Source organism: Podarcis filfolensis (assembly GCF_964270895.1).
Source record: "Podarcis filfolensis genome assembly, contig: HAP1_SCAFFOLD_154, whole genome shotgun sequence".
NCBI classification, from domain to species: domain Eukaryota; kingdom Metazoa; phylum Chordata; class Lepidosauria; order Squamata; family Lacertidae; genus Podarcis; species Podarcis filfolensis.
The window spans coordinates 34,590-55,104 of NW_028149424.1; the positions used below are offsets into that span (position 1 = coordinate 34,590).

Sequence of the window (20,515 nt, forward strand, 5' to 3'; positions counted from 1 at the left end):
ATTCAGTTTATACCTGCTGGGATGTATTTTGGTAATGCACTCCATAGGTATGTTCTTTTCGGTGCTCTTTCCTTGCCTGAAAAACAAGCTCCTTTATATGACTTGCATTTTGTAGTGAAAGAATGCTAAGGATGCCTTTAGCATAAAACATTTTTTTCACGGTGGGTTCACTAGTGACAGTGAAGCAGTGAATATACCTATCATTGGGTGAAGAATGGAAATGTCTACTGTAGGGATGGGGGACCTGTAGGCCCATCTAGATGTTGCTAAACAATATCCCCAATCTTCCCTAGGCAGCATGGCCAGTGGTCAAGGATGATGGGAACTGGATGGGGACTGGCTTCCAGAGGACCAAAGATTCTCCATTCCTGGTGCAGGTAGAAGAATTGTAATTATTCCACCACAGGGAAAAATAATACATAGTGTGTGGGTGGGGGGGGGATACAGATGTGTGTGTGTTTGTGTGTCACAATTCATCATGCTGTTTTGTGTCAACATAAGCTGAGTTCTTTTCTAGTCTTGCTGGATGCTCAAGAAACTGCCAGTGTAACGAGATGTCACACACAAGGATGTCAACTCTTAGTGAAGCTTTTGAGAGCGTTTCAATTTTAGAGGATGGTTGAAGGCAAAAATTGGGAGACTTCATAGTGAAAATGGATCGAATGCCCAGCTTTTAAATTTGTTTTTAAAATAACGTTTCTATCCGTCAGATTGAAGAGCACCTTGAAAACATGACTGCCATGAACAAGCACACAAGCAGCTAATAATGCAAACAGCAAGACTCTCTATATAGTTTGTCTCCCGCCTCTCAATGGCTCTTTAACTAACCTTTTGATTTGGGGTCCTTTGTATGACACCATATGCAGCTTTATTATTTGGATCTGAAAAGGATGCAGGTACCTTTCCCGTTCAAGATATTGTGTGATAATTTTACTTTTATTTAAGTAGAAGCTGCTTTACCAGTCTGATGCTGGGGTCACACAAACCCCAATTAGATGGTGGTGGTGATGTTTGAAAGATTTGCTTGACTGACCCCAAATTAATATGAAGAGGATGAAATTGTATTGAGGAAGATTGTTGATTTTACAGGGGTAGACGTATACAGGAATGATGTATGGGGTCTGTAATGATCACTGCATAAAATCCTATGGCAGGGGCTGGCAGTGATCTACCCATTTTGCAGGGGGGGTCAGAGTTGTCGAGCAGCAGTCCTTTACTGAGCCTGTCAGGCCCCACCACAACCCAGGTAAAGAGAAGCAGGGCAGGGCCCTTCAAGCTATCAGCAGGTCAGTCCTGGGCAGCAGCAGCAGCAGCAGCAGCAGCAGCGGTTTGAAATTTCAGAAAAGAAATTGATACTTTCCCCCCTAATGTACATATTTTTCAAGATTCAAAAAGCAAGAGAATAAGAATTGGGTCGCTATCCATGGCCGCTTCTTAAGACCAAAGAGAAGCAGAAAGACCAGACGCCTCCACCGCCCTCACTTCCGATTGGACGCTGTGCCAATGACACATTTGTTGACTTTTCTGGCCAAGCGGATGGTATGTTGCACTGAATTTCATATTGGTAAAAAGTAATGTTGTCCAATGTTATATGATATCATTATATGATACGAGTCCCAATCTTCCTTTAACGCACTCACCAAGGCCTCTCATTACCTGGAACATTAATGATCCAGGCTCACTCCCAAATAGGAGATGGGTTTGGAAAGAATTTAAAAGAGACAGAAAGAGATTTTAATTCAGGAAATTCACCAGAGGAGCTACCGTTGATTTTTGCGCATATTTCCTAAGCACAAAAAAGGTTGTGTTTTGTATTTCTTAGTTCCTAGCACACTCCCCAGTCCTATATGCCTGTCTGCAGAGTTAGTTTCACTCATGCTGTCAGGCAACTAAGTTTGCCCTGACTCTCTTCAATTTCCCTGGCATTGGTGCTCTATGGCCAAAGGATGCTGCTTCTTGCATCTGTTCACTCACTGTAGTAATGCCAACTTTCCCCACTTAGGCAAGTTAGAACCAGGGCTTTTTCTCAGCTGGAACTTGCTTGAACAGATCCAGCACCTCTCAGGTGGGCACCATTAGAGAACAAGGGAAGTGTTCGTGAATTCTGGCACTTTTTTAAAAATAGAAAAAATATTAAACGTGTAACAAAACATGAAGCTGAAATATATTGACCAGACAACATTTCAACGAGTAACAGGTTTTTTAAATAATTCACATATGTAGTAAAAAGGTGCCATCATGCCATTCTGTGAGCTATGGTAAAATAGCATGCATATCTGCAGCAAAGCAAAAGGGAAAAGTGCCCCATTTCTGCTTTCAGTTGTATACTAGGAATCAGTTTTGTGAACTTTATGATACAAAAAGCTAACCATTTTTTTTAAGCAGCAACCCAAATATAACTATGAAACAAAACGTATCAAGAACTATACAACCACTACACCTCATTCGGATGCTGTGCCAATGAAGTAGTTCATTTATTAACTTATTAAAAGAAAAGCCACTCCTAATATATTTTCCCTTTTTATGTTTTTAAAGTAATTTTTATTGAGTTTTCCATTAAATCATATTCACATTTTGTTACATAATTCTATGACTTAATATATTACTCTGTAAGAGCATCGACCTCCTGCCCTCCCTCTTTCTGACTTCCACATAACTTTCCATATTCTTCGCATTTCTATAAGCACTTATTTACCCTTTGTCAAATTATAATATTTCACCTTATTATCGGTAAATCAGTTCCTTATAGTTACATTACAAAACATTTCAATTCAAGCCTACAAACGTTTTCAAATGTTTACAATTTTCTTTCATAAATGTGTTCCAGTCCTTTGGAAACAGTTCGTCACGCTGATTCCGGATTATGTCTTCGAACTCCATCATCTTGACCTGCCAGTCTTCCAGTGTTGGAAGTTCCTGCTGCTTCCATTTCTGAGCCAGAAGTGTCCTTGCAGCCATTGTGGCATACATAAACATGTTTACATCACTTTTATGTATTTCCTCACCAATTAAGCCTAATAGAAATGCCTCTGGTTTTTATTAAAATTATATTTCAAAACCTTTTTTAACTCGTATATTATGTCCCAGAAGGCTTTCACTTTAGAACAAGTCCACCACAGATGGAGGAAGTTCCCCTCCTTCTCCTTACACTTCCAACAATTTTTGTCTTGATTTCTATACATCTTAGCAAGTTTGGCATGTCTAATATACCATCGATACATCATCTTAAATATATTTTCTTTGAGTGACACACATGCTGTGAATTGTTTCGGTCCACAGTTTTCCCCACCTTTTAAAATCAATATTGTGCCCCAAATCCTGGGCCCACCTAATCATAACACTTTTTACCTCTTCATCCTTTGTGTGCCACTCCAGTAGTAACTGATACATTTTCGACAGTATTTTCATTTTACTACCCAGCAATTCTGTCTCCAATTTAGATTTGTTACTTCCAAATCCGTTTCTTTTATTATCCTCTCTAAACACATCTTGTAACAATCGGTTACCTTTCCTCTTAGTTCTTCGAATGTCTTTAACTTTATTTTATTATCACTTCCATCAGCAAGTCTTTGTATGTCGCCCATTCAGTTCCCATATTTATTTATTTTTTTGACTGCAAAAGCCTCCAGAGGTGAGAGCCACCTCGGAGTTTTGCATTCCAATAATGTTTTATGTCTGCTCCACACCTCATACAATGATTTTCTAATAGTATGGTTCAAAAACCCTCTGTGCATTCTGACCATTCTGACCACAGGTAGGCATGCCACGCGAATCTGTTGTCAAATCCAATACATCTGAATTATCTAAGGTTATCCTGGGTGGCGCTGTGGGTAAAACCTCAGCGCCTAGGACATTCTCTCAACCAACAAAAACACGCCGCCTCATAGTAAATTTTTAGATCTGGCAGGGAAAAACCGCCTCCTTCTTTTGCATCTGTCCATATTTTATACTCAATTCTTGGCTTTTTAACCTGCTAGATAAATTTAGACAATCTTCTTTGCCATACATTAAATTGTTTTGTTCCACTGATAACCGGAATTGTCTGAAATCTAAACAACAGTCTCAGTAACACGTTCATTTTGATAGTTGAGATTCTACCCATCATTGATAATTTCATTCTAGTCCATATCTCCTGATCTCTCTTCACTTCATTCCACACCTTTTCATAGTTGTCTTTAAAGAGGTTTATGTTCTTAGATGTGAGCCAGACTCTAGGTATTTTACCTTTTTTTCTATCGACATACCTGTCTTTTGTTGTAGTTCTCCTATTTCTTTACTGTCCAAATTTTTAGTTAATATTTTTGTCCTATTTTTGTTGAGCTTAAAGCCTGCTAATTGCCCATACTCGTCAATCTTTTTCAAAGCTTCTATTGCACTGGACATAGGTTGTTCTAAATTCAAGACAACGTCGTCGGCAAAGGCCTTATACTTATATTCTTTTGAGCCTACACCAATCCCCTTTATTTCTTTTGTTGCTTCTATTTTCCTCAACAAGACCTCTAGTATTGTTATAAATAACAATGGCGATAGCGGGCACCCCTGTCTGGTTCCCTTTGTTATCTCAATTTTGTCTGTGAAGTTATTATGAACTATCAATTTAGCATATTGTTCCGAATAAATAGCCCAAATACCATTTAAACGTTTTTCACCGATATCCATAAATTCTAAATTTCTTTTCATAAAATGCCAAGACACATTATCAAATTCTTTTTCAGCATCCAGAAACATTAGGGCGGCTTGTTTGTCTCTCCTGGAGTCCAGATATTCCATTATATCAATTATATTTCTTTCTTCCCGCTCCCCCCACGGAATAAATTTATCCACAGGAAAAAAAGGTGCGTGGGTTTTTAAAAAAGTGAAATCACTCTCATCATTTATTAAGTTAAAAAACAGCAACCGAAAAGCACCGATCAGTAATGTTTGAGTTGTGCCTGAAAGAACTGATACAAGTGGAGACTGTTTCCCTCTAGAGGGAGCTTTTGAAACTGTTACAGGAGTGTAACCGGGGGATTTCCAGCTGCAGATAAGGATTCTGAGAACCAGAGATTGACCTTGGAACATTTAAAAATGTTGACAGGAGAGGCCATTGTGACTCTTTTATGTAAGATAAGCTGTTCGCTGGGACAGCTTCACAAGAAGATGGATGACATGACTTTTAAAGTTGATAATTTGGAACAGAAAGTGACTAATTTGAGTCAAAAAGCGAACACCAACACAGAAATAATTCAGGACTTGGTACAGGAACCCACTTTGGCAGGACAAATGGTGGAGGAGAAGGAGGAGAAGGAGAAAGCTGCTGTTGTTGAACATAAAGTAATACAAGCGGGATCCGTGGCTTTACAGAAGCAAATTGAGGACTATAAGTTGAGGCCTTTTATGACTGAATCTAGGAAAAGTCAGACTTTGAGGATTGGATCCCGGCTTGGACTGAAGAAGGAAAGTTGGAAAGATCCCTCTATGCAGGGATTAACGGACTTTTGGGACATGGACTTGGGCGTGGAGGAGATTGAAGTTTTGGGGGCCTTTGGATTTGGAGGAATCTTGAAATATGTCCTGAAATACTTTACGGACTTTAGCTTCAACTATGGAAATTTGGCTGACCTGTTCAGAAGGAAGAAAAGTATTGATAGGTTGGCGTTTCCCCGAGAATTGCTCTTTAGCATTAAAGAAAATGAAGAAGACCTGCAGAAGGGTCTTGGAAAAGAGTTAAGAGCCTCGGACATAAGATCACCAGGTTGATGGACTTTATGGAGTTGACGGAAAGGGCTGGCAGAATCCGAAACCAGGGAGAGGAGATGGTGGAAGAAGATTGAAAAATTTAAAGTTTATGTATAGACATATGGTAAAACTAATGAGTGATAGAAAAATGGTGGAATGATTTTTTTATGGGCTTAGCAGAAATGTTATAAGGAGTTAAGCGTATAGAAGTATTTTAGTTTTAATGAAAAATAAGGTTAAAAAATATGTTATTTACAATATGATAGAAAATGGAGAAAGATGGAAAGGATTTGCTGAAACAATTAATAGAAGTGGAATACAAAAAGGGAGGTGAGAGGAGGTCGAGGAAACAAGGGAATGAAAGATAGAGTACGGAAAAGGGAGGATGTATGTTTTTAAATTGTTTTTGTTTTGTTTTATTTAGGGTTAAGGTTAGGGAGTGGGTTTAGTTTAGTTTAGTTTAATGTGTTTAGTTTTGAGTTTAGGTTGTGTTTTGCATTGTCTATGTACTGTTTTGTATTGTTTTTTTCTCTTTTGCTTTTTCTCCTTTGTCGTCTTCTTTTATTTTTTTTCCTTTTCCCTTTTTGTAATCTATAAAAGTAATAAATATTATTTTAAAAAAAAAATGAAAAGCACCGATCAGACATTGCATTTCGAGGCCTCCATCGCAAACTCAAATCTGGTTGCAATTTTTTTTTTGGGGGGGGGGGGGAGGATCTTGGCTTTTTAAAAAGGGATTCGGCATTCGGGGAATTCCAAGATGCAGGATAGAGATGCATTCGGGGCGGCCTAAAGACCTCAAGGGATCCCACTCTGACATTTGGAAATCTCTCCTCTCCTAGGGCTCCCTTCTGGCTAGCCTAAGGGAGGAGGGAGGGGCAGGGCTGGCTACCCTGGCGTTGGGAGATGGGGGCCACATGGGGACAGAACGGGGTGTCAAGGGGCCATGGCGATCCAGCCGAGGATGAGGAGGGAACCACCATACGGGGCTGCCTTGGTCAGGATCGGGTCCCCTGTCACGGCGTGGTAATACAGGGCGCCAGAGAACATCCCCATGCCCAGAGACAGGATGCTGCCGGCCATCATGGGATAGCGGCAGTGGGGCACAGCCAGGAGGGCCAGGCTGTGGAGGAAGTGGTATTTGTTGGCCATCTCGTAGAGCTCTTTCAAGTCGTCATCTCGGTCGCTGCGGCGGAAATCGTGAGCCCCGTAGGCGCCCGCCCCGACGGCCGCAGCCCCGCTCAGCGCAACGAGCCGTCGGTAAAACGCCCCGGCGCCCGCCATATCAATTATATTTCTAACACTGTCCTTCATCTGTCTGCCAGGTAGAAATCCAGTTTGGTTCTTTCCAATCTCCTCTCCAAATACATTTTTAAGTCTATTGGCCAATAGACTGGCAAATAATTTGTAATCATTATTTAGGAGCGAGATTGGCCTATAATTTTTCACCTGCCTTATGTCCGTGTCTTGTTTGGGAATTAGTGCAATATGGGCTTCTTTCCAAGTAATATATTTTCTTTTTTTAAGAGGAAAAACACATTGGTTTAAAACGTTATATATTTCCAGCCTGCTGTAGGGGCTGTGTTGTTGTTTTTTAAGCCAAATTCAATGGAAATGCATTGTTTGAAGAGTGACTAGATGTATATGCAGAATATGTAAACGTGCACTGTGAAAGCTTTGTAATATTACTTTTGTGATTTTGGGTAAAATTGATGGATGAAGAAAGTGTTGAACTAAAAGCAAACTGTGTGCTTAACTTGTGTTTGTATCTTTTCGTTTCTAAAGGGACCTTTACAAACTGAATTTAAAATAAAGAAGCAAACTCCAAAATTAAAAAAAAATAATAGAAAAAATAATACTGGTTGGAGCTTTTCTCTGCTTCCTCTAGCTACTCTCCCACAATATATACTGCTGGGGAGGACAAAGCATATGCACAGCTTTGCCACCCATCTCTCAATATTCCCTATACATTTTACTTCTGGCATTTTTCTGATGTCAGCACATTCTGTCATTGTTGCCTCAGAGCCAATAATATTTATGCTTTAAAAATGCAGAGGAAAAGAACGATAATAGTTATTTTATATGGGTACATGGACAAAGTCTTGTTTGCTATGGCAAGTAAAAATTGCACAAAAGAAGAAAAAGTAATTCCACCAGAGTTAAGAAATCCATCTTAATATCATTCATAGAGCAATAAATAGCATTAAGTGGGCCAATCCAGACATAGATCATACAACCCTAAACCACTTGGAGACACAAGATGGATTTTGTTCCAGTCAAATAAATCACTTATTTTCTAAGGGAGCAATATTTACAGCAGTGGAAGGGGAACAAATTAACACTATTTTCAGTCTAGAAAAGGCCCAGGGGTGGAATTAAGAAGTATAGGCACATCGATCCCACCCACCCCTCACACCCTTTATTTATTTTTTATTAATGAGAACCTACAAATCCACTGTTTTATGGAATTGTAGTTGAACAAGGGAAACAAGAAAATAGTATTGCCGCTCTCTTTTATTGGTTTTGTTAAAATAGGATTTTCCATTCTGACTGGCCAATTTGACTGCAGCAGCCTGCTGCTGATATTATGGATAATGTTTTCTGAATGAAACTTGGATCAGAATGTTATGCCCTCCTGCATTTCAGATGGAAATAGGAACACTCTTCCTGGCCCAGTCAATTACCACCACCCCCGCTACTTTTTATCAGCCAAGAAGGGCAAGAGTCCGAAGCACAAGTCGTTGCCCTGACTAATACAAACACCTTGTCCACATCCTCAAGCCTTACTATCTGAAAATTATCCAACACAACAGGACTAGACAGTGCTCTGGACACCCATGAGACTCATCTGCTATAACAGCAGAGTCAAGATCCCAGCGGATGCAAGTGGTTTTATCCTCAAAATGCTTTGCAAACAAGTCACAGTGCTTACACATAGCTACCATTGGTTCCACCACCTCCTTGAGTCGGACTGTCTTTCTTCTTCATTAGCGATCACTTGTAGCTGAGTATACTGCTATCTTCAATACCACTATGTATGCTTAATGATGAGCCCACACCACTGTTCAGTTGTATGCAGCCAGATCCTTCCTCCATCTTTCAACTTGTTTCCTTTCCCTAAGTTCTGCAGTATACCAAGGAGTCAAGTGGGAGAGGATGCTCAGAAGTGATCATGTCAAAAGCCTGAGCCATTCAGATGTTCCAGAGGCTGGCCAGGGCTTTGATAGGAGTGCCAGTCATATCAGACAGAAAAAAACCTCAGCGTTACCTGGAAACCCATTAAATACATCAGCCTCCAGAGGCGGATAATCCTAATAGGTCCCTTGCCTCTAGAAAGGGAAAAAGTGGTGTTATGTACTGAGTTGAATAGGATCCAAACTGCAGCAGTCTGATTGGTCCTAGAACAATAGGCTCCAAACTGCAGCAGTCTGATTGGTCCTAGAACAATGCAGCAGTATGATTGGTTGGCAGGAGCCACCCAATCCAGCTCCAGATAGAAGTGAATCCACAACCTGATTGGCCTACAGGAGAATTCCGGAATTAGCCAATCACGTGCAGCCCATTGTGTAAATAATGTATATAAAGCAGATACTTTGAGGGGACTTCCATTCCCTCCTCACCACCATGAGCTGAATAAAGAGCATGAAATCCACTCTCGACTCTGAGTATATTTCAAGTGGGTTGAAAGTCTAAATCTCAACAGAAAGTCATCTGACCATCAGAGGGCAAGCAGAACCTTAATACTCCCTCCAGCCTTCCTCCTATGACTAGGCGGACAATGACTTTTTAACACACTGAAAGCTCCCAAGTCCAAAAGGTGTGAAGGGGGCCAACTCCCACTTGCACGGGCAAAGGCACTTTATCTGCGACTGGTGCCACCCACCCAAGCCACTGTTTGAACGGCTGAGATGTAGGAAACATCACAATATCATACTCTGGGAAGGTACTGTCCGTACAGGACTGGACCAGAGCAGGCAGTCTGAATTGTCAACCATTTTGCATTCTATATTCCCTATCTTTTAAACAACCCTCGTTTGTTGCGGTTGTTGCGGCAGTTTTGCGGCTCTTAAAAGCCAGAAGGGTACTAGCAGCAGGACCAAGCTACACCCCTCAGCTGTTTAGAACCTTCCTTAGGCACAATTTATGCATGATCTTTGTTTTGCAGCCTTTTCAGAGCATGAGGTTAATCCCCTGTTCTCCTTGTTTTCCTAAAGAAAATGTGATATTCAATGTTTTTGGGGGGTTTTCAAAAATTTTTATTGATTTTCCAGCTCCGAGACAGAGCACTCTGCATTTTCTGCCATTTGGGTGCAATCAAACTGCAGATTCTGAACTACACATGGGCTGATACCCCGGGATGCACCACTGAATTTTTCTTCAAAAAACTGGGAGGTACACCACCTAAGCTTTGAGCTACCTCTCCAATAGTGACCCATCAACACCAAACAGTTTGTCGTTGGCTTCCTTGGCATAGTTCTTCAAGTAGGAGTAGGAGTAGCAAAGTAAACTGCGCTATTAACTGACAAGGCCAAGCAGCCGTTAAAGATGTCTGTGCAAATAGGCTTTATCCAGGACGCTCCTGTGCCACGGAAAAGGTCTCTGTCCAAGGAGGTCTGGTCCTCTACTGAGTGTATCTGGGAAATGTGCCTCTTCTGCCTTCTGATAGGCTACACCTGAAAAGAGCCACTTCTGCCATTGTGAAAGCTGAGCCCTCTTGAGGTGGTAGGAGGACCCATGCAGCAGGATAAAGCCCACAAAAAACACCGAGAGGATCCTCTCCTGCGAGGGCTACAGTGCGAAGGGATGGAGTTCGTTCAGTGGAACAGGGGGAAATTCTCAAGATACCAGAAGGGCAATGATATACACTACCCCCAGTTAAACTCCTTCACAGATTGCATCTGTGACGTAAGCATTTTTGTTATCTTCAGGAGCTGCCAGTAGCATCCATACTTCCTGATTCGCCGCAAGGAAGTGAGCACACTTGTGGCTATGGGCATTCATATTAGTCGCATGTCCCTCGTGGCTAACAGGGCCCTTGGCCTCCCACGGCTGCTGGTGGCCACAGCAACAGCCTGGTGGTGGGGGATGGCGGTCCCCTCAATACTGGGGGGACTGAGCACCCTTCCTAGAAATATTGAGGGGGCTACGAGGTCTGCCCTGCCTTGTACCTGCAGTCAGTCATTCCGGCCAACTGAGGCAACAAGTCCTCAGTAGAGAATCAGCTCTGCTGGGATCATTAGAATTCTGCAAATAGCAGGGGCATCAGTGCCTTGGTACTTCATCCTCTGTTGGGTTCCTCATCGTCTTTTACAAAGGAAATGGGGCTGCTGCAGTTGGACAGTTGCCTTATTTGGTCATATGGCACAAATGGTTGGAGGCCCATGGTCTTAAAGCTTAAGACATGCCTGCAAGGAGGTGTGGGCCAGCTCTGACACAGAGCACTCTGCATCTTCTGCCATTTGGGTGCAATCAAACTGCAGAATCTGAACTACACGTGGGCTGATACCCACTGAATTTTTCTTCAAACATCTGTGGGCCTGGTGTGACACAATATCAAATTTCATTGGACCACATTGTTTTCCACACATGCATGCTTCTCTTCCCCCCTTAAAATGGAAGCAAGTAAGTAAAGATACACTGCCTCCGATTCCCATATCCCTTAGTTTGTCATAGGCACCTGTCTGCAAAGGTCATCCATCTGGGCGACTATAGGGATCAGATGGGATTACCATGAGGAATTATAAAATATACATCAAGCCATCGTGCCCACGATGAAAGCATTGTGTTGACTGGGTTTGATATATTGACGATAATTTCTTCTTAAATCCCATAAGATTCTACATTCATGCCCTTTTGCCTCTGCTGCCCATTTCTCCTTGCCTGACAAGTCACGTACACAGCCCAGTTGTCGCCAGGCAGGCTCCTGGGTCATCAAAGACAGTGGGCAAGTTTCTTTGATGTAGGATGTTAATCTTAGGGCCAGGAAACAGATCTCACATGAAGGTGATAATGATCGTTGTCCTCCTGGCCATCCTTCTTATCATATATATTGCTTGTTTATCACCTCCGGGGCTGCCAAATGCTCTTCTTTGTAGTTCTGTTCTTTGTTTACCCTGTGCTTAATTAGTTATGGTGGTTTAACTTTCTCCCCACGTGGGTTTGTGGAAATGCTCAGAAAAAATCTGATTGGTTCTTACGAACACTCTGTAAAAAGTTCTTTTGTGAATAAAAACTACCTGGGCCAGGGGCTGCACACGGACAGGCACAGAGAGACACGATTATACGCACCCTTCCCAGAGTCTTGCTGGTTCAAGTCTCTGTGTGTATTCTTATTAATCAGAATTCAATCCTTCCTTTACTTTGGGAACGCCTCAAGTAAATATCCTTCCTTTTCTTTGAGAACGCAACATAGTGGTGCCCCGTGTGAGGCTAACTTCAAGGAAACCGTGTGAGGCTAACCTAAAGGTACCTCAGCGTGTGAGGCAAACTTAAAAAAGGGAAACGTGTGAGGCTAAGCTAAAAAGAAAACCTCAGCGTTTGAGGCACAGCAAAAGGAAACCCCCAGGATTGAACTCCCCCTCGGAGCTAGCACCGTGCTGTCCCTCGGTCGCGGTGGATCATCTCCTGCAAAACGATTCCCGGACTTAGGATCTCATTCGCTCGGAACGAGCCCCAAAGACGCGCGTCTATTACCCTTCAGGTGAGATCATGGGAAGCAAGCTTTCACATGAGCAGGAAAAGCATAGGAATAATTTGTTATTTTTGCTAGCTCAGGCAGGGCATGATAAGCATTTAGCACCCTTAGTAGAGAAATTGTTGTTAGAGATTGCTAGACTGTGCCCCTGGTTTCCAGAGGGGGGTACTTATGACATTAAGAAATGGAATGAGCTGGGAGGTGCACCCCATAGACATCCTGAGACATCTGTACAAGTCTTGCACCCCTGGCATTTGTGTAGAGACGCAGTTGGAAAGCTTTCTAACCCTTTGCTCCAACCACCAGTTGTCTCTGTGAATGCAGCATTGTTGCAACCCCTAGCTGCTTTAAAAAATACTATAATATTCTTCCCTCCATCTCAGCCTCTAGATTTCCAGCCTCTCTCTGAGGACTCTGAGGTCATGCCAAAGGTAATTCCACTGGCACCTTCCTTTGCCAAAGATTTGCCTGGGTCGAATGTAAATTCCATGGACCAATGCCCGCAAGGGGCTCAGACCACAGTGCAAAAATTGGTTATTCAAAATATGGCAGAAGGAAGCAGTGAAGAAAAAACAGCTGACACCTTACCATTATTAGCAGTCTGTCCTGTTGTTCAGAATGCACAGGAACAGAGAGCCCATGAATCATTGCCCTTTGCAGTTTTTAACAAATTGAAGCGAAGTGTGACAGAAAATGGCTTGCATGGCATTCTTGATGGGCTAAGAGCAGCCAGTACTTTACTTCCAAACCTTGAAGCCTCTGAAGTTTCAATGAAACAATTGGCTTATGAAAATGCTGATTGCAAGACTGCTCTTAAAGTGATGTACCAGAAGTCAGAAACAGAGATTGCTCAAATGAGTAAGCCTTGCCAGAATATTGACACCGAGACTCACAAATCTGCCCTCCTAGCAGCAGCTTTGTCTCCTTCAGCTCATCCTGCTAAAGACAGGCAATGCCACGACCGGTGGCCTTCCAGCCTGACTCTAAATGGGAGAACAAAGTCTGTTGTGCCAGCTGATTGTCAGTCTTTTACTGAAGCTAAATTAGAAGCAATAGCTGGCTCTTCTAACACACTTGCTTTTAACACACAGTCTCCTGTGACAAATCTGCGCCATGCCGCTGTAGCAGGAACCCCCCCACCCCAATCACTCTGTTTGTACAAACTTCACACTCACACACTCACACACTACATTCGCCACATTTCTGTTATAAATTCATAGAAAATCAACCATACATCGGATTTGCACTGTTCCATTTTATTTTACTCCATATGACAAGAACTATCAAAGGGGGATGGCTTGGTCCTGGTCAGCCATAATCCCTTCACCGTCTCAGCACATCCACAGGAGCCCTGCCCAGTTGCTATGCCAACCCTGATGATCCCAGACAGAAGACAATCAAGATCACAAAGAAGTTGCATATGGGAGTGGATTCAGCATGGACTGAAACAAAGGACAATGATCAGATCTTCCCTCTGGGGGCAGGAAACTGCAAACTCCCCTTTGTCTCCTGGAAGTGACTCATGGGGAGGGGGGAAAGGAGGAACTAGCCAGGTGACAAGACACTCAGGTTACCACCAACTCCTCCCTCAACCCCTCCTTTCTGTAATGTATGCATGATGTTTCTGGGGGTGGGCTTGACCTAGAGGAGGGGAATTTCAAAAAGTTTTTATAAGACCTTGCACACTATTTTTCGGGGTCTTTCCTCTCTCTTGCAAGTGAGGGGAACACCCTGTTGCAACAGTTCAATAAAGGCCAAGCCTACAGGCTGCTGTTTTGCTCCAAGTTATCCTGGTTGGTGTCTTTACTTTTTGTCCAAGGGAGCCCTCGGATATTTCCGGTAACACCGCTAAGGGCAGTGCTGGTCTGATTTCCACCTCAGACAGTGAGACTCATTCTTCATCGCTATTGCAGACTGTTTTTTCTCCTTTCCTCCCTGAAGTTAAAATTCCTAATGAATTTACTTTACAGCAGTTGCAGAGTTTTGGGGTCACTTCATACGCGTGATTTTCCTTAATACATCCTACAGAACTACTCCCCCCCCCCCGACGCTGCTGACAGAATAGTGATTTTAGAGTGGCTACTCTCTGATTTGCCTAACACTGGATTTGATATTGCTGTTTGTTATTTGCTTTTTTCTAAAACAGGAGCATGAGTCCCTAATGAGTTCTTCTCTTTTCTATTAGTTTGCATTTACTGACTAACTTGGGATAGTTTATTTTAACCCTCCTAAAGATTCACGCCTAGTTTTAATTTGGTTTCTGTCCAAAAACAGGTTCCTATTCAACAACTCTAGAGTGTTTTAACGTATAAGGATTCTGAAAATAACTGGCATTTTATATATATTGCAGCTAATCAGGAAACTGACAGAGACCAGTCTACACTTCCACTGCATTTTGTGATTTTTGTGTGAAGTGGGATTTTTTTTATCACCTTTGGCTAATTCCTCTCTTTCTCCTATGCTAGATTTTAATCTACTCTCTTTGTTCTTGACACTGAAATATCTCTTGACAAATAGAACTATGCCTTTCTATGCTGCTCATGTTTACTCTCACGTTTGCTCCCATACAGGATTTCCAAGATGTAATTTCAGAAGGAAATCAACATACTGATTCTGCTCTGAAATCTTTCTGTCCATTATTTTCTAATGTAATTGACAGCCATGCATTTTTTCATCAGGGAACTATGCAGCTGATAAAATATTTTTTTCATTCCTCTGACACAAGCTAAGGATATTGTTGATGGATGTCCTTCCTGCGCTTTAACTTCTGCTAACTTTACCTTAAATCAATTTTTTCCTTTCCTAATAAATTTTCTCCTATGAAATGCCATTGTAGGAAAGAGGTATCTCTGGAAGTACCTCTGGAACGCCCTCTAGTGACGTAACAGCAGCTCCCCAACCTGCAGTGAGAGGGACCTGTTCCTTTAATTACCTAGGGGCAGGATGCCCTACTGTTCTTACTTCCTCAGGTCCTGTGTGGATTCCAGGTCGCTGTATCCATCCCTATGGGCTAAGACATGCGCTTGCACCAAGGCCTGCAGAATCCCATTCCAGACTTTGCAAGGATCATGACCCTGACTTCGCTTCTACAGGCTCAGCAGCCCCGTGCAAAAGTCCATCGTGTCCATCCTCATCCTCGAAAGGCTGAGGGATGCCCAAAGGTGACATGGGGAATGCTGAAGATTTATTTATTTATTTATTTATTTACGGCTATTAGCCCATAAAATATGTACAAACATAAAAACACAGAGACATAAAAACAGATATATCCAACAACAGAAGGTGAACACCACGATGCAAGGGTGGGTCATTGAGCAGAGCCAAGTGACAGCTTGGGGCCAGGAGAGCTCCAAGGGACGGATCACAGAAACGGAAAACTGAAGACGAACTCCGACATGCACTCTCATCATAACAGTCCGATTAGTTTTGATGTTGTTGTTGTTTTTTGGTGGTTTTTGAGTGTGAGATAACCGCATTCAGAAATCTCGCCACCTGCAGAGTTACAGAAGGATCTGTATCCTGCAAAAGCAGTGCGGCGTGTGACTCAACAGGCCTGCCAACCAAGCGCAGTAAAGTAGGACCCAGGAATTTAGCCCTGGCTATGCTATGTAGGGGACAGTTGAACATTATATGTGAAAGAGATTCAACAGTTTCCCCGTCACACACGCATAGCGGAGACACCAAACCCTTGGAAAATCTGTGGTTCAGCAGGTTCGATGGAAAGACATTGAACCTTGCACGAATAAATGCAAGTCGGTGTGGTACTGATGAAAGAGATGACATGTATGATGGAAGGCCAAGTGGAGGGGTTATTCCGTGATACCTGGGGGAGCAGACACCCCCACCCCTGGCGAGGTTGTGTTGATTTTCAATGTCCGCTAATCTTTGCTCAATAAGGCTTTTGGCTGAGCGTAAGTTCATCTTTAAGGAGTCCGCTGGGGAAATTCCGATGCTCAGAAGTTTGGCATGGATTTTTCCTACCCACGGATTGACAAAGACGTCCCGCCAGAGGCACTGAAAAAGGTAATGGTCGGGAAGCCTATGCCAGCTGGACAGCCAATAGCCAAAGACTCGCTTCCAGATGACAGTCTCCAATGATGCAATCCCTAACTCCAGACGTATGGCTGCGTTGCTCTCACACATGGGGAGTTTCAGAAGGCGACGGAGAAACTGATTCTGCAATGTCCCCAGTGATGTTAAATTGGACCCTGGGGCCCAGAGCGGGCAGCATAACAGAGGGTGGAAACCACTTTTGCGTGGTATACCTTCAATGCAGAAGGGATGTGAGAGGCTCCGTCGGCCGCAAAAAATTGGAGTAGAGTATAAAGTATTGTTTTCCCTTTGTTTAGTAAATACTGTATCTGTGGCTTCCAGCTTAGATTGTGATGAAAAAAGACTCCCAGGTATTTAAATTTGAAAACCTGTTCTAATTGGACTCCATCTAACTTCCAGCTGTAAGTTTTCCGAGACCTGGTAAAGACCAGGACTTTAGATTTCCCATGATTAATTGTCAGATGGTTAAGTTTGCAATAAGCCGCAAAAATCTTTAGAGCTCTGCATAAACCAACTCTAGAGTAGGAAAGGATCGCTGCATCATCGGCATATAGGAGCAAAGGGCAGCGAAAATCAGCTAGGCGGGGGGCATGAATGTTGGCTTGAGACTCGTTCAGAAAGAGCTTCATATCGCTAATAAACAGGTTGAAGAGGAGTGGGGCCAAAATGCAGCCTTGGCGCACACCTCTATTTATTGGGACCTCGTTGGATAGGTTTCCCGCCGGTGTGAGTCTCACTCTAGCCGACGACCCATGGTGTAATTGGGTTATAAGCCATAACAGCCTTCTATCTATGCCCCATCTCTCTAATTTCTTCCATAGGCAATTTCTTGGGATACTGTCGAAGGCAGCCTTTAGGTCTATAAAAGCGACACATAGGCGTCCCCGACTCAGGGCAGAATATTTTCTGGCAAGATGATACATGATTACCATATGGTCAGAGGTCGAGTAATTGTTCCTAAAGCCCGCTTGCTCATGGCCAATCAAATTTGAGTCGTTTGCCCAATGGGACAGCTTGGACAGCAAAAATTTTGCATAGATTTTCCCGATGATAGACAAAAGGCTGATGTTCCGATAGTTCTCCGGGTCAGCAGGGGGACCCTTTTTATGGACTGGCACGATCACGGCCTCCTTCCATGACCTAGGGATAAGCCCCGTAGAATTAATTGCATCAAAGACTTTGGCCAGAATTTCAGCCCACCACCTCGGTTGCGCAACAATAGCCTCAGCAGGGACTAGATCCGGCCCGGGGGCTTTGCCCGTTTTCAGATCTAATATCAAGTCCATTATCAGGTCTGGGTCAGTGGAGGGCCACAAAGGTAGATGGTCGGCTCGGAGTTCCGTGGATGAGTTGGATTCCTCTGCCAAGGAGAAATATTTACTCAAGAATTGTTCCCATGTGGGCGCAGGGATAATCATCAGTGGGTACTTCCTTCCTCTTTTGTTTATCAGAGCCCAAAATTCCTGTGGTCTGCGGGATCTCGAGGCCGCAATCAAGGCTCGCCAACGTTTTTGATACCACTCGCGTTTGGCCAGCTTTAAAGTCTGTTTGTATGCTCTTTTGGCTTGTAAATAGGAAGATGGTAGAGCCTGGGCGTTAGAGTTTTTGTATTCATTATAGATGGAACGAAGAAGGGATCTTGCTTGTTTGCAAGAGGTGTTAAACCAAGGGGCCCCAGCACTGCAATGCGCCACTTTCGCCTATTGAGGAGGTGATGTAAAAAAAGTGGTAAGGTTTGTTATAAGAAGGTTAAAAAGTTTCAAAACCGAATTGGAATCTTGTAAATCAGTAGTTATTTGAGGTGAATGCTGAAGACCTTGACCTCTGATGCCAGGACACAATTTTAGCATCATGATGTTCCAGAAGCACCAGAGACTTTTTAGTATCCCTTCCTTGTTCTCTCTCTGCACTACCTTTTTTCCACGCCCTCCTTCAGGACTGTCTGCTAGAGATCTTCATGTGATACAGAAACACATGCCGGAAGATTATGAGGACGCAATGCCTCTCTTCTCTTAAGCCTTCCTGTACACAAATAATAAATAAATGAAAAGGGTGAGATGTAGAGCACGATGCATTTTCTGCCATGTGGGTGCAATCAAACTGCAGAATCTGAACTACACGTGGGCTGATACCCCGGGATGCACCACTGAATTTTTCTTCAAAAATCTGGGGGTACACCACCTAAGCTTTGAGCTACCTCTCCAATAGTGACCCATCAACACCAAACAGTTTGTCGTTGGCTTCCTTGGCATAGTTCTTCAAGTAGGAGGCTTCCTTAGCAAAGTAAACAGTAGCAAAGTAAACTGCGCTATTAACTGACAAGGCCAAGCAGGCGTTAAAGATGTCTGTGCAAATAGGCTTTATCCAGGACGCTCCTGTGCCACGGAAAAGGTCTCTGTCCAAGGAGGTCTGGTCCTCTACTGAGTGTATCTGGGAAATGTGCCTCTTCTGCCTTCTGATAGGCTACACCTGAAAAGAGCCACTTCTGCCATTGTGAAAGCTGAGCCCTCTTGAGGTGGTAGGAGGACTCATGCAGCAGGATAAAGCCCACAAAAAACACCGAGAGGATCCTCTCCTGCAAAGGCTACAGTGGGAAGGGATGGAGTTCCTTCAGTGGAAGGCCTAAAAACGGAGATGAGCACCCCATAATCAAATTTTATTAGACTGAACCATCCAGGAGTCCTTTACCTTTACCTTTAGTTCTTTGCTTCCATTTTAATGAGGGAACAGAAATATGTGAAAAGCAATGTTGTCCAATGTTATTTGATAATATGTCACACCAGGCCCATTGCTATCAATCAAATTCAATGCAACATACCAGCCAGGGAAAACATTAAGTTTAGGGAAGCTTTTAATGTTTGACGAACTATTGTATTTTAAGATTTTGTTGGAAGCCGCCTGTCAGGGAATTGGAAGCTGCCAAAGAGCCGAGGGGGGAGAGAGGCAATTACAGAGAGCCTAAAGAGCTCATCAGCAGTCTCTCATCCGACTCCGAGGAGGAAATAGGGAGGGGGGAGAGCCAGTGCCCGGAACTAGCTACTCACAGAACAGAGGAAGCAGGAGGCGTGCACTGCGGAGATGGGCCTGTTGGGGGAAGGTTCGAAAGCTCAACGGCCGGGTGGCAAAGAGAAGAAAGACTGGCAAGCTGCCAAGAGATGTTTTTTCTGTCAGAAAACGGGGAACTTTGCCAGAGTGTGTCCGGAGCATCGTAACTGGCAGGGTGTGATGGCCTGGGAATCTGATTCAGAGACTGAACCGGAGGAATCCCAGCCTGCACAGGAGTCCCCGCCTCCAGGGCCGGCTGAGCCGGGGCAGGGCCTTGAATCTGAAGCGCCTGCACCTGTGCCGGATCCTCAGGAGCAGACACCAGATGAATCCACTCTGGCTCCGGAGGTGATTGAGGACACAGTGCCTACAGGTGCGCCTCTCCCAGCCCTGTCAGGGGAAGGCGAGCCTCCCCCTGGGTCCAGTAACCCTCCAGCCTCTCCTGAGCTGCAGAGGCTCAGGGCAGAGAGGCGGAGGGAACTGGGTTCTCTCAGGAGTGCTCGCCTTAAGGCCAGGAGAGGCGGGTCACCTGTGGGCCGGGACCGCCCCTGGCCTCAGAGAAGATAAAGGCCAGTCAGCCCGGTCCCAGGTTCGGGAGCAACGTCGTTGGAAACCTGTTTCTGCCAGCACCCAGACCTGTTCTTCCAGAGTTCCCGACCTTGCCCGGCCCCTCGCTTTGGACCCCGCTTTGCCCTTGGGTGGACAGTCTCCAGACCCTCGACCCAGGACCGGACTCTGACCACGCCTCACTGTAACCACCCCCCGGGACCAGCACACAGGGAATGGTTGGGGCCACCCAGCAGGCAGAGGCAGAGGAAACCCAGACTTCAGGAAACGGGGAAGCCTGGCTGGTGGTGAACCGAGGCAACAGCCAGGCGGGAGCAACAGCGAAAGTCCTCGGCTCGGACACCCCAAAGCAAGCATAATGTTGAAGGTGGTCCTAGAGCTCCCGAATGGCCACGCGGTGGAGGAGTTGGCTTTGGTTGATTCCGGAGCTTCGGTGTC

At 44.0% G+C, this 20,515-nt stretch overlaps 1 protein-coding gene across 1 annotated transcript; it reads right to left on the reverse strand.

The window, feature by feature from the left end:
• Positions 1–6,347: 6,347 nt before the first annotated feature.
• On the reverse strand, positions 6,348–7,526 carry LOC310755088 (transmembrane protein 256 homolog). Its single transcript, XM_083631773.1, has one exon. It carries the CDS (start codon positions 7,030–7,032, stop codon positions 6,655–6,657), a length of 378 nt encoding a protein of 125 aa, XP_083487899.1. The 5' UTR covers positions 7,033–7,526; the 3' UTR covers positions 6,348–6,654.
• Between the last annotated feature and the right edge of the window lie 12,989 nt (positions 7,527–20,515).